The 12,024-nt window shown below is 41.5% G+C and overlaps 1 protein-coding gene across 10 annotated transcripts in view; it reads right to left on the bottom strand.

The window, feature by feature from the left end:
- LOC112217421 (ephrin type-B receptor 3-like) overlaps window positions 1-11,651 on the bottom strand; it is a 119,956-nt gene extending 108,305 nt beyond the window's left edge. For 5 of the 10 annotated variants that reach the window (XM_042300608.1, XM_042300609.1, XM_042300615.1 and 2 more), the window contains exon 1: window positions 10,964-11,650. In XM_042300608.1, coding sequence (XP_042156542.1) covers window positions 10,964-11,027 — 64 coding nt within the window. In that variant the 5' untranslated portion in view covers window positions 11,028-11,650. Of the gene's footprint in view, window positions 1-10,963 lie in introns of all 10 variants that reach the window. The other 5 variants (XM_042300611.1, XM_042300612.1, XM_042300613.1 and 2 more) reach the window with 2 other exon arrangements.
- Window positions 11,652-12,024: the final 373 nt, after the last annotated feature.

The following is a 12,024-nucleotide window of genomic DNA, read 5'->3' as shown; positions in this document are numbered from 1 at the left end:
TCTCGGTTCAGGTTCAGCTTCAGTAACTGATAAGCCTTCGACTGCGGCTCAGCGGAGAACCAGAGCGCGAAGCTCAACCCTGCAATCATACATCTCTCACCCAGTATGGGAGGCTTCTCGCAAGGCAGGGGGTTTGTGGATAATCCCTGTAGAAAAGGGCTGCACTGGGTGAACACTCTCACTGCCTTGCTAAGATATGTCACCTTGCAGATGTAGCTATCTGCTGGACCCATGCCTATAGATCAAAAGGCTTTGATACACCATATCTGTGAGCTGGTGTGGTGGTTTAGTCACCATATGGTTTCATCTTAACTAGATAAAAGTAGATATCGTGTTTTTATCACTCTCTCTACTGTCTATGTCTATCTCCATCTCATCAAGCACCATATTCCAGTGGGTCCAGCAGGGGTCTTTCAACTGTCTGCATGTTTCAAACCCCTTGCAGGTATTAGAACATCTGCCAATATAATAATAGAAGTCACATCAGGTTTGATCAAACCACGCTCAGAAATGTAATTCTTTCAAATGGTACGCCAAGATTGAATCCTACAAAAAGATATCTTCACAAACACTTGAGAAGGACACTCATTCGCTACATGATTAAAGCTTGCTGTAGATAAACAATCTACAGAGGAAACATGAATATATAAACAAATCACAATGACAAGACATCTCCTATGAGGCTATTTTTATTTAACCTTTATTTAACTAGGCAAGTCAGTTAAGAAGAAAATTGTATTTTACAATGACGGCCTATCCCGGACAAACCCGGATGGGCCAATTGTGCACTGCCCTGTGGGACTCCCAATCACAGCTGGTTGTGATACAGCCCAGGATCGAACCAGGGTCTATAGTGATGCCGTTAGCACTGAGATGCAGTGCCTTAGACTGCTGTGCCACTCAGAAGCCCAACTACAGATGGGGGTCCTTAGATTTATATATTAAACCTATTGCCTTGGATTGCATAAAGGTAAAAATCTGTGGTTCTACCCCTGAGCAAGGTGGTTAACCCACTGTTCACCGGACGCCAAAGACGTGGATGTCGATTTAGGCAGCCCCCCGCACCTCTCCGATTCAGAGTGGTTGGGATAAATGCAGAAGACACATTTCAGTTGAATACATTCAGTTGGACAACTGACTAGGTATCCCCCTTTCCTTTCCATAAAGCATCTCATTCCCCAATAATAGATAAAGTTCTCTCAATAGCCCTGTGGGGGACAGCACTCTGTGCCCCCCACAGGGGCTTCCGCCACTGAAAATACCAGTGGTGTAAATTATTTTTACTTAAGTAGTTTTTTGGGGTACTTTACTTTACTATTTACATTTTTGACTACTTTTACTTCACTACATTCCTAAAGAAAATATTGCATATTCCATACATTTTTCCCTGGCAACCCAAAGTGCTAGTTACATTTTGAATGCTTAGCAGAAAAGAAAAATAGTGAAATTTACGCACTTATCAAGAGAACACTATGTCATCCCTACTGCGTATGTTCTGGCGCACTCACTAAACACAAATGCATCTTTTGTAACTAATATCTGAGTGTTGGAGTGCGCCCCTGGCTATTCTTAAATTTTAAAAACAAGAAAAGGGTGCCATCTGCTTTGCTTAAAATAAGGAATTTGAAATGATTTTTACTTTTGATACTTAATTAAGAATATTTTTAGAATTACATTTACTTTTGATACTTAAGTATATTTAAAACAAAACTTTTAGACTTTTACTCAAGTAGTATTTTACTGGCTGACTTTTACTTGAGTAACTTTCTATTACGGTATCTATACTTTTACTCTGGTATGACAATTGGGTACTTTTTCCACCACTGGAAAATACACTATGGTCACACACACACACACTCAGAGACAAAGACCAAACAGTCAGAGAAACACACACACTTCACAGCTCCCTCAGTCCCGTCTCCCCAAATGGAGAAGTGTCAGATTGGCTAGGCAGTAAAACAATGTCTGCCTCAACTCAACACCAAGGCATTTGGTATTTTATTGCACAGGATGCACGTAAAGACAAAAAGATGCCTCACTGCATTTTTGTCTTTGTCTCCTAACTTGGTATGCTTATTCATGCATTTAAAAGAGCATAGGGCATTGAAGGTCTTTAACGTTCAATGCAAAGGTTAGCGGGAACTCTTCCCGCAGACAAAACCTTCAGGAGGTCATAGTGGAGACTGTGAGGATTATCGTTACTGTAACGGCCATTGGTGGAAGAAGGTGAGGACCAAAGCGCAGCGTGGTACTTGTTCGTCATTTTAATAATGGAACTGAACACTGATTAACAAAACAACAGAGAGAACAACCAAAACAGTTCTGTCTGGTGCAGACACAAAAACAGAAAGCAACTACCCACAAAACCCATGGGGGCAAGAGCTACCTAAATATGGTTCTCAATCAGAGACAACGACAGACGGCTGTCCCTGATTGAGAATCATACCCGGACAAAAACAAAGAAATACAAAAACATAGAAAAAGGACATAGAATGCCCACCCTAGTCACACCCTGGCCTAACCAAAATAGAGAATAAAACGCCTCTCTATGGCCAGGGCGTGACAGTCACTCTCAACTATCGTACATTCTATGCAAGCTGCATCACGTTGAGAAACCCTGTTTAAGTCATTAAGAGTGAGTACTGTCAACATTGGTAAGTGGTAATAGGGGGTATGGTAAAGTCTGCACCCATTCATGAGAAGAAGCTTCCTTTTGGCTGTGTGTGTTGTTTGAAGTGTAGATTGGGAGCAGGTGGAGCTGGGTGTTTTAACTCTTAGGAGAAGGAGTGAACGGATGGAGTTTTAGTGCCAACTGTAACTCTCGACTCCCACGCCATGAAGACACAAAGGCACATTGAACATACACACACACACACCACCATTCACACACAATACACACTCGCTTCACACATCTAGTTCCATTAATCAAAGTGGACGTTCACACCTAGCGCACTAACCACGACTTCAGTCAGTGCCTCCAAGATCCCCTATCATCACACCTTCTCTTTATGGCAGTCATTTTGAAAAGTAGCAAAATGTGTTGGCAGTCTTTAAAAATGTATCCAAAAGACAAGCAAGTGTCTGGAGCTAAAGCTTACATTCAACTATTTCAATATGTTAAAAATATCTTAGAGTTGGCCCCTTTTCTTCTTTCTCTTACATTTTAACAAGACTTGCGAAGCTGAAACCAGGTGATAGCTTTTTCCTCCAGGCACTCAATTTTGGAACGACCGACAGATGTGACTGTGTTTTTGAAAAGACAAATATCAAAGATCCCTTTCTGCTCTATCAGCAAAATTGGTTACAAGAGCCTGTAGCTCGTAAAATTGGAGGGGGGGGGGGGGCTGAAACGGATCAAACCACTGTGCATTGCAGAAGGAGAAGTCAGCTCGGCTCTCGCCAAGTGACTCTCGGCAGAGTAATGACCATGGCATGCTCATAAAGTGTGTTCGTCTTCTCCCCCGAGCGCCCCCGACCTACATGTGAATAGCACATTGGCCCTGAACTGCTAGCTGGCGTCGAGTGATGCTCAAGCACACTTCAGCGCTATTGGCTTGTCTGTTTGTATCCTTGCATGAGTGTTTATGTGTGTCGACAGGCATGAGTGGCTGTGCATGCATATTTCCCTGTACAATAAATACACATCACCACTTGTTTCCTTTTTCATCCCTAATTTCATTTTTATTCAAACAAGCATGGCCCCAAAGGTTTGATTTTGTTTGGGAAGCCATTGTTACTGAATAAAAATACTGGCTTGGTTAAGATGCAGTGACTTCCTTGTTTCGAACCGACAGAAGTTCAAAAGGCGTAGGTCCTCAGTTGCAGCAGAAGAAAACACACTGGGGCCTAACAGAGCCACGTTCAGCAGGCAAACGTTGTGGAACGATGCAGATAGAAATGTCACGAAATAAAGACGACTTGATTCCATATTCTAGTCGTCAGATTGGAAAGTTTGTTCTACATAACATTTTCTATCTGACTGTTCTACAGCGTTGTTCCCTGCTGAACGCACCCCCATTCTAACCCAACCGAGTTGTCACACATGGTCATTTCAGCTGCGCTTTATGGACGTCCAATGTGGAAGGGGCCTATAAAATGCCTACTTTGATGGAAGTTAACATTATGGATAGCATTTCACCAGAATTTTGAAACTCATTAATATGGTTCCAGTTGGATGGAAAATATTTTTTTAAACGAAAGCAGACTAAGGGGCCAAGTGGTAACACACCCACCCTGCACGCACATACCCACACTCACTTTTAGTCGCACATTTTCGGTTGAAAAACTTTTATAGTCGACTTGAAAGGGAAAAACCTCAGAGAAAGCACCTTCTGACTTTGACAGTGACTAAAGAGGTAAAGGAGTGGCGCTACTACCCTAACGCCAGCTGCCATCATGGGACTTTGTTTAGGTGGCTTGAGCTGTCTCTGTTGGCCTCGGAAGTTGGCACTGTGATATAAGACACGGCCCTAAAGCCGTGCCACAGCACCCATCTCGCTCTCTCCAGGCGGAGTGCAAGTCCCCCCTCTCTCTCTCTCTCTCTCTCTCTCTCTCTCTCTCTTCTTCTCCTTCTCTTTCTTTCAATCCCCATCTTTTTTTGTCTCCCTCCTCTCCCTCGTTCCGCCTGGCTGGCTGTAGACAGCACCAGTGGGAATTTGGCAGTGGGCAGGCCCAGACACATTTGCTCCTCACGCTCTCAGGAGCGGGTGTCAAAGACCTTCTATTCGACAAGACCCTTCATCAGCTGCAGGACAGCCCTTTAGAGGAAGAAAGGGGGATCTCCGTAAGCACACACACACACACGCACACACACACACACACACACACGAAGGTCTGCAACCAACCACTTATACGTTAATTAGCCAGCCATTCACTTCACAGCACAATAAATCCACCCAGAATATTCTGTCCTTATGGCATCCAAAATGTAGGCTTTACAGTAACCCTAATAGACCCACTGTCCATATTGTCCATCCAAAAAGGTCACCTAGTTTTCTACTATGACATAGAAGTTCCTGGTGTGCAAATGTTGTATATGGATATGTGAGAAAACGTTCATGTGCTACGTGACCGTACCATCAGCATTCACATCCCACTGGGCACACACTGGCTGAAACAATGTTGAACCAATGTGGAATAGATGTTGAATTGACGTCTGTTCCCAGTGGGATGTGACCATTCACATAAGCACTCCTGAGTCCCATAGCATCAATAAGCCTGTCAGCTCTCTCTCTCTCGCTGCACAGCCACAGCCCCCCACCAACCAAACCCCATCTGAGCTCCTTACGCCAATCTGAACCAAAGACACTGAACATCTGTTCAACATGGCCTCTCCTTAGCATGTGACCTTCAACTCAATGGGGCCCTATCTAACCTATACCATGCCAGAGTGTGGAAGATGCCACTGTTTTCCAGTTGTCATTCTTCTTTTATGGAGGATTTAACAGTTGTAAAGTCACAATTGATTCGCAATTCCAGGCTGAATCATGATTTGACAATTGTGAGAATAAATTGGATTATAATGATGGAATAATAACATTGTAGTTTTACAATAATTATGCTACTATTATAAGTATCATCATCACCACTATCATTCCTAATATTATTGCCTTAGATTATAAGTGCTCAATTACTCTAAAATCCAACAAATTTGGATTCAATTGTTTACTTAATTATATTTCTTTTGAATTTGACAAAAGTTCATATTATTCTTGACAGAAAAAAAAAATCACATGGAAAAATATACCTACACAATTATTTGTTATGCATTAATAATACTCTAACAACAGAGTACTGTATTTTTAATAATGGCCAAACTCTACATGAAAAGAACATGTTCAATAAACAAAATGAGATGATAAAATAGGCTACAACTATAATTCACGGAATGGAAAACAGAGACCATAACCGTATATTAATAAACCTTAATGCTATCAATTTATGAAAACCCAAAACTTCATAAATAAACTAGGCTTTTTGTAATCAATCATTCTATACTAAAAACTGAAATTATTCAAATATATTTTCACCCATGTAATTCAAAAAGTCAAAAATCATGCAAAATGTAAAAGCCTATATGCGCTCATCGCCATCGTGCTGTCTCGCTCTCGCAGAGTGGCCTACGTGGCAATTAGATTTGCACACTCGTCCCCTCTATCCGCCAGACCATTTGATTCCAATCTCCTGTTAAGAAATTGCCTTAATTGGTGCACTTCAACGTTTCATCCTGTGGACTACTCTACAATAAAGATCTGCCCTCCAATAGATTGTAAGGCCAGGGATATTCAACTGGTCAAAAGTCGCAGCCATTTGGTTCATAGACAATAGGAAGGAAGCCAATCTCTTGCATTACTCTATTGATTATCCGGTTAAAGGCCTAAGCAGCGCGGTTGTCCTAAATCAATATAGCCACATCGATTGCGACACTCTGGCGGTAGGGAAGTTTAAATAATTAATTATTTCAACAGTTCACCAAAGCATGCAACCCAAGAGGCATTTTCTTAGGCCACCATGGCCTACAACAGTTTTTTCAAAGTATTAACGCAAAGTCAAAAACGTATTGATAATACATTAAATTATGATATTATTAGCATAGGCTATACATATACTTAAGCTATTTTAATACGTAAAATACTCGTAAGTGTTATAATTATTTAAAAAATATATATTACAAACTTCATAAATTATTTAAAACATCTAAAGCATTCAATTAAATCCACTGTACTTTTTAGCCCTGTTATTCTCATTTTGTTTTGGTCAGTATTTCGTTTCGGTCTAATAAAGTCTATCTTTAACAACAACAACAATAACCAGTGGACAAGAATCTACATTCTGTCGATTCTGTCATATTCAGTAGTGCCCCAGCAAGGTCTCCATATTGAAAGTGCTAGTTGCGGCTTATTGTGAATTGTTTTACAAATTCTGCCGTCCAATTTCCCCCTCGGCCCCTAAGAGGGTTTGGTTATAACAGTTGTTAACCTTAGTACAAATCATTTGTTTTGTCCATTCAATAATGCCCATTATTATCCCTAACGACGTTTGATGAGCATCTGCCTTTGAATGCATATTGACCTATGTAACATGGATTCTCCGAGGTGGGCGCTCAGAAATGGATCTCTCTGGACGCACTACAGGGTCAGTAAAAAGTTAACAAAAATCCTAGTTCATTCAAACAGAATAGCATGTTCTAAAAAAAAGCTGGGTAAGGCTTCCCTTATTTAACACAGAACAAGTGTGCCGAACAAAATGGGTCAAGCAATAATAATGATGATGAAGAGCCTTCCAGGCACGTTGAAGAGAGAAGGATTAAACCTGGCTGAGAGAGAGAGAGAGAGAGAGAGAGAGAGAGAGAGAGAGACTTTGAATTGATTTGAGAGAGAGAGTGAGAGATTCGCCAACTGCAAATTAAGGACAGGAAATTAGGCACGCAGAGGTGTGATCTTGGGCCCAGCATAAAAGCACAAGCTGGTGCGTACGAGGCTTGCCGCCGATTGACGCACACCACAACCAAACATAAATAGCAACGCTACGAGACAGGACGATTATGCCATGGGCATGGGCTAAATATGGTGAAAAACTCATCAAAGAATCAGCACTTTAGTTGGGGGAAATCCATACAGAATAAACTTGATACGGTTTGCACCTGTAGGCCAATCTACAAACGTGCAAGCAGTGACAATGGTAAATCAAGCCAGTCCCAGTCAATTGCACGGCTTTCAAAACACTGGTGCTGTGAGGTTAGCTTATGCACTGTCTGGGAATTCATGAACTGAGGAGGGAGGGTGGGCTAATGGAAAAACGAAGTTCAATGTGCTTGAATTGAAAATGATTATCCTTTCCCTAGGAAAACAATAGGCTGCAAAGTGAAGGATGGGAGCTATAAGTGAAATTAAATACGCGTCAAAGTGGGTAAACGCGGTTCCAGGTGGCCTGCGAATCGTGATAGATGTTGTTGTGTGTGCTGTCTGCACCGCTAACATATCTGCTTCTGCCTCTATCATAAACATAATTTACAATGGGGAAAGAGATTAACGAATCCCCCAGTGCACTAAAATGTCATCGGGACAATTTATGTCTCCGATGGAGCGCCGAGAAAACCGATAGCCACAGTGCTTCATTCAAACAACTCCCGGTTGTTGGCCACTTTATCTATGTAGCCATGTACAGAACAGTAGGCCTCGTGAGGCTTTAACAAGATGAGACTTTGGCTTTGTTTTCAAAGTATTTCAAGTACAACATTTCAAACAACTACAAACAACATTAACTTGAAGTCTAGGGCATTTTAAAGCCTACTACCATAGTGCGTAAAAACGCCCAATAGGCCTAGAATACTGCTATTGCCACAATATCCATGGCTCATTTTTGCTAAGCAAAAGATTAAGCAGAAGTCACATGGTCACACTATAATGTTTAGGCGTAGTTCATGTATCCAGAATTAGGTCACACAATAGACCTATGGGGGTATCAAATTATTTAATTAATCAGGAATATGTTTCATGAATAATTTAACATATTCAACAGAATCGTGAACGTGGATGCTGAGCATACGAAAAAACATGACCTATAATGCAAAAAAACTAAAGGTGTTTTCTTTTCAATAGGTTCTAGGAAAAGTATTCTCCAAAACAGTGCAATGTTACTTTTAACCTGTCCCTTGTTAGTAGCTGCTGTAAACTGGGTAAAATAGGGGCATTCTCTCGTGTATAGTTCATGGTCAGACCAGACGCTCCGTGTGGTCGTGTATTGTTCCCCGGGCGGTCGCTTCTCCCGAAATCCCCATATACTATGCTCCCTCTCAGAAAAGTCTCTAGCGCATGTCATAAATCACCTGCCCATGTTAAACGCTTAGCTAAGCCCCGAACCAGGTCAGCGAAGAGAAATGTATGGAAGCACTTATGGTGGAAATGGGTTGTTCTAACGAAATACATCAACTTCAGCCAAAAAGGGACTATTTGCATTGCCCCCCTCTTTTACACCACTGTTACTCTCTGTTGTTACCATCTATGCATAGTCACTTGAATAACTTTACCTACATGTACATATTACCTCAACTAACCGGTGCCCCCGCACATTGACTCTGTACCGGTACCCCCTTGTATATAGTCTCACTGTTGTTATTTGACTGTTGTTCTTTAATTACTTGTTACGTTATCTCTTATTCTTATCTGTATTTTTTTAAAACTGCATTGTTGGTTAGGGGCTCGTAAGTAAGCATTTCACAGTAAAGGTGAATACCTGATGTATTCGGCGCATTTGATTTGAACATTTGATTTCAAAAGCTGCACCCATAATTTCGGTGCGGTTATATACCCTGACACACCACTCAAAATGAGTGCCTCCCACTAGGCATAACTTGAATGCTACCACGTATCAGTGTAATAACAGGTCTAATATAGTCTACATAAGGTAGGTGAATATGTGGATTTCAGTGCACATACCAACCAATTCATAATTTACCGCTTCTTTTTGACATGAGTTGGTCTATAGTCTACCTTATGCAGAATGATTGCGGGCACCAATGAAACAACAACGTTTATCGGATAAACCGTGTAGGCTTATTTTGACCCGCGCTATAGCCTACTTCACTTTTCCACAACTTCAAAGGCCGACTTTGAATACAACAGAACAACCGATTGTTTAAAACAATGTCTAAATATAATAATGTTATAATCCCGCACAATTATAATGTCATTTTATATTACGATCTGAAATTGGGTCAAGGCTCGCTCGTAATCAAATAATCCCAAGAATCATAAAACAGTGCATGCTATTCGGTTTCTCTCTCAAGTATAATCGAAGTTCAACACCGTAGAAAGCTTATCTTATCAGTGTAAATTCAAAGGAGTTGAAAATGTATTGACAAGTCATGAAAGTAGACGAGAAAGCTGTGGGAGAGCGCCATTTAGTAAAAACGGTGGCACACTGTCCTACTTTTCTAGTGGCAACAGTAACACAAACCAGCCGGGTAGCCTACAAGCCGCCTTGCTACGGCAATAGCCTACAAGCTGTAGGCCCATTCAAACCCACTGTGTGCCAGATCTGTTTCCCCATTCTACACCAATGAATAAATGGTCCACTGTTAGACAATAAAACGCGTTTTGTTTTCATATGTTTGCTGCTTGACAGAAAAAGTGTACTACTTTCGCTAAAATTGCTCACATATTAACGACTGAAATTAAAATATATTTCACAGTAATTGTGTAGATAAATAGTGTATTATCCCAATTTACAATGACTCAAACGCTTGGCTTGCAATTAATCACAATTCAATAGCAAATATAGCTACATTTAGGCTACACCTTGATGTAATGGTTTGAAAGCCAAATCTGCTAAAAAGGTAATTACTTGATAGGCTTCTTGTCAAACTGATCCACTATTTTATGCAATGATGAACCTTCCAAAATACTAGAATACATTTTCGTGTCTGGGGCACCAATTGCGCTGCATACCCGCGGAGCTGCAACCTACATAGAGCTCCGACTCCCTGTTGAGATGTAGGCTAGTGTTGCGCTAATATCCTTAGGGTAAGAATGAAAAGGCAAGCATCAAGAAGAATGAATGATCTTAAGCGGAAAAATACACAACCATCCTTGAAATGATACGACTGTTGACCATTACAAATGTGTATTGAAAATCGGCTATGGTAAGGCACTTGGGGTTGTTTGGGGTTGTCTGCCGTTGCGCAAAGCTATCTGTGGGAGCGAGTTCATATCTTCAAAATGTTCTCTCAGAGCCTGATAAAAAGAAATCGTTTAAAATGCTAAAATATAAATAAGAGAGCTATAGCTCGACGAGGGAAAAACTTGTGTTACTCTGCTTCGGCTACTACCAATGCGCACTGCTGTAGCCCATTGGCGGACCTCATGAGAGCTTCGGCGTTAAAACCCAGGGCGAACAGGGTCTTAACGAAAATCCAAAAACCAGTAGCCAATAATAAACCACAAAAAATATGAATGTGTCTTACCTTCAACAGCTGACGCCATGGCAAGCAAGAGGCTGCATAAAACTAGAAAGTAATCCATTGTCATAAAGCGGTCAGTCCGGACATGAAATACACCCAGGGGAGAGCGGGAGGGAGGAATTACAATCCGGTGTTCCGATGCTCCACGCACCCAGTCTAACCGCGTCTGGCACCCAAACCCAGAGTTACCTCCATAAAACCAACAAGACAAATATCAATATGAAGGAGGTATGAGAAGCTTTGTGCAATCTAGGAGCCCTCTCCTTTTCAATAATTTTCAATGGGTTTATGAAAGAAACGGGAAAGGGCAAAAGTTGTCCAACCCGTAAACTTCGCATTTGGCAATCCCAACAACCATTCAGTAAATATCCCCGATTATGTTTGCTATTTTGATTACGCAGGGAAATGTAAATCCGTTTCACGGGGTCCGTCGGGAATAATCCAAATACTTTTTGAAATCAAGACGTTTGATATTTCCACACTTCTTGTATTAATACCATAATGCAGTCCAGCTATGTCTGTAGTTTAGTCTACCCGTTTATATGAGCAAGTGTTATTCCCGAAAAAAATCTCCTTGGTTAATATATTGTAGTAATGTCCCTGAGCGAATTATCGGCGTGGCTGGAGAAAGCTTATGCTCCGCTCGGTGTGTGCATTGGAATTGAGCACGATAGTGCAGAAACAAGGGAAGAGTGAACGAGAGAGAGAGAGAGAGAGAGAGAGAGACCGGGGAGCATAGGAGGAGGGGTTATAGTTAAAGCAGCTGTCAGTCTCTTATACGGTCACACCCCCACAACCACCTTGTTAAACTGATGCTCCAGGGCCACTGCCTTTCTCGGGAATCCCAGATCAGGCGTTTCAGCGCGGACAGAGCGCCCCCTGCGGGATACTCATGCTATAGTGGTCGATTTAATGCAACACTAAAACAGAGTCGAATATTCAGGGTTTTCAATGGACATTGTGTGTTATCAAAATGTAAAGCCCAATGAACACTGGGATTTTCTGTAAGTATAATTGTGTGCAATTCTCTCCCAGTGTACAGACCTACACTTTCAGAATCTCGG

The sequence above is a fragment of the Oncorhynchus tshawytscha genome, linkage group LG18 (assembly GCF_018296145.1).
Source record: "Oncorhynchus tshawytscha isolate Ot180627B linkage group LG18, Otsh_v2.0, whole genome shotgun sequence".
Taxonomy (NCBI): domain Eukaryota; kingdom Metazoa; phylum Chordata; class Actinopteri; order Salmoniformes; family Salmonidae; genus Oncorhynchus; species Oncorhynchus tshawytscha.
Note: the sequence above shows the minus strand (reverse complement) of the source record. Positions and strands in the feature narration are given on the sequence as shown.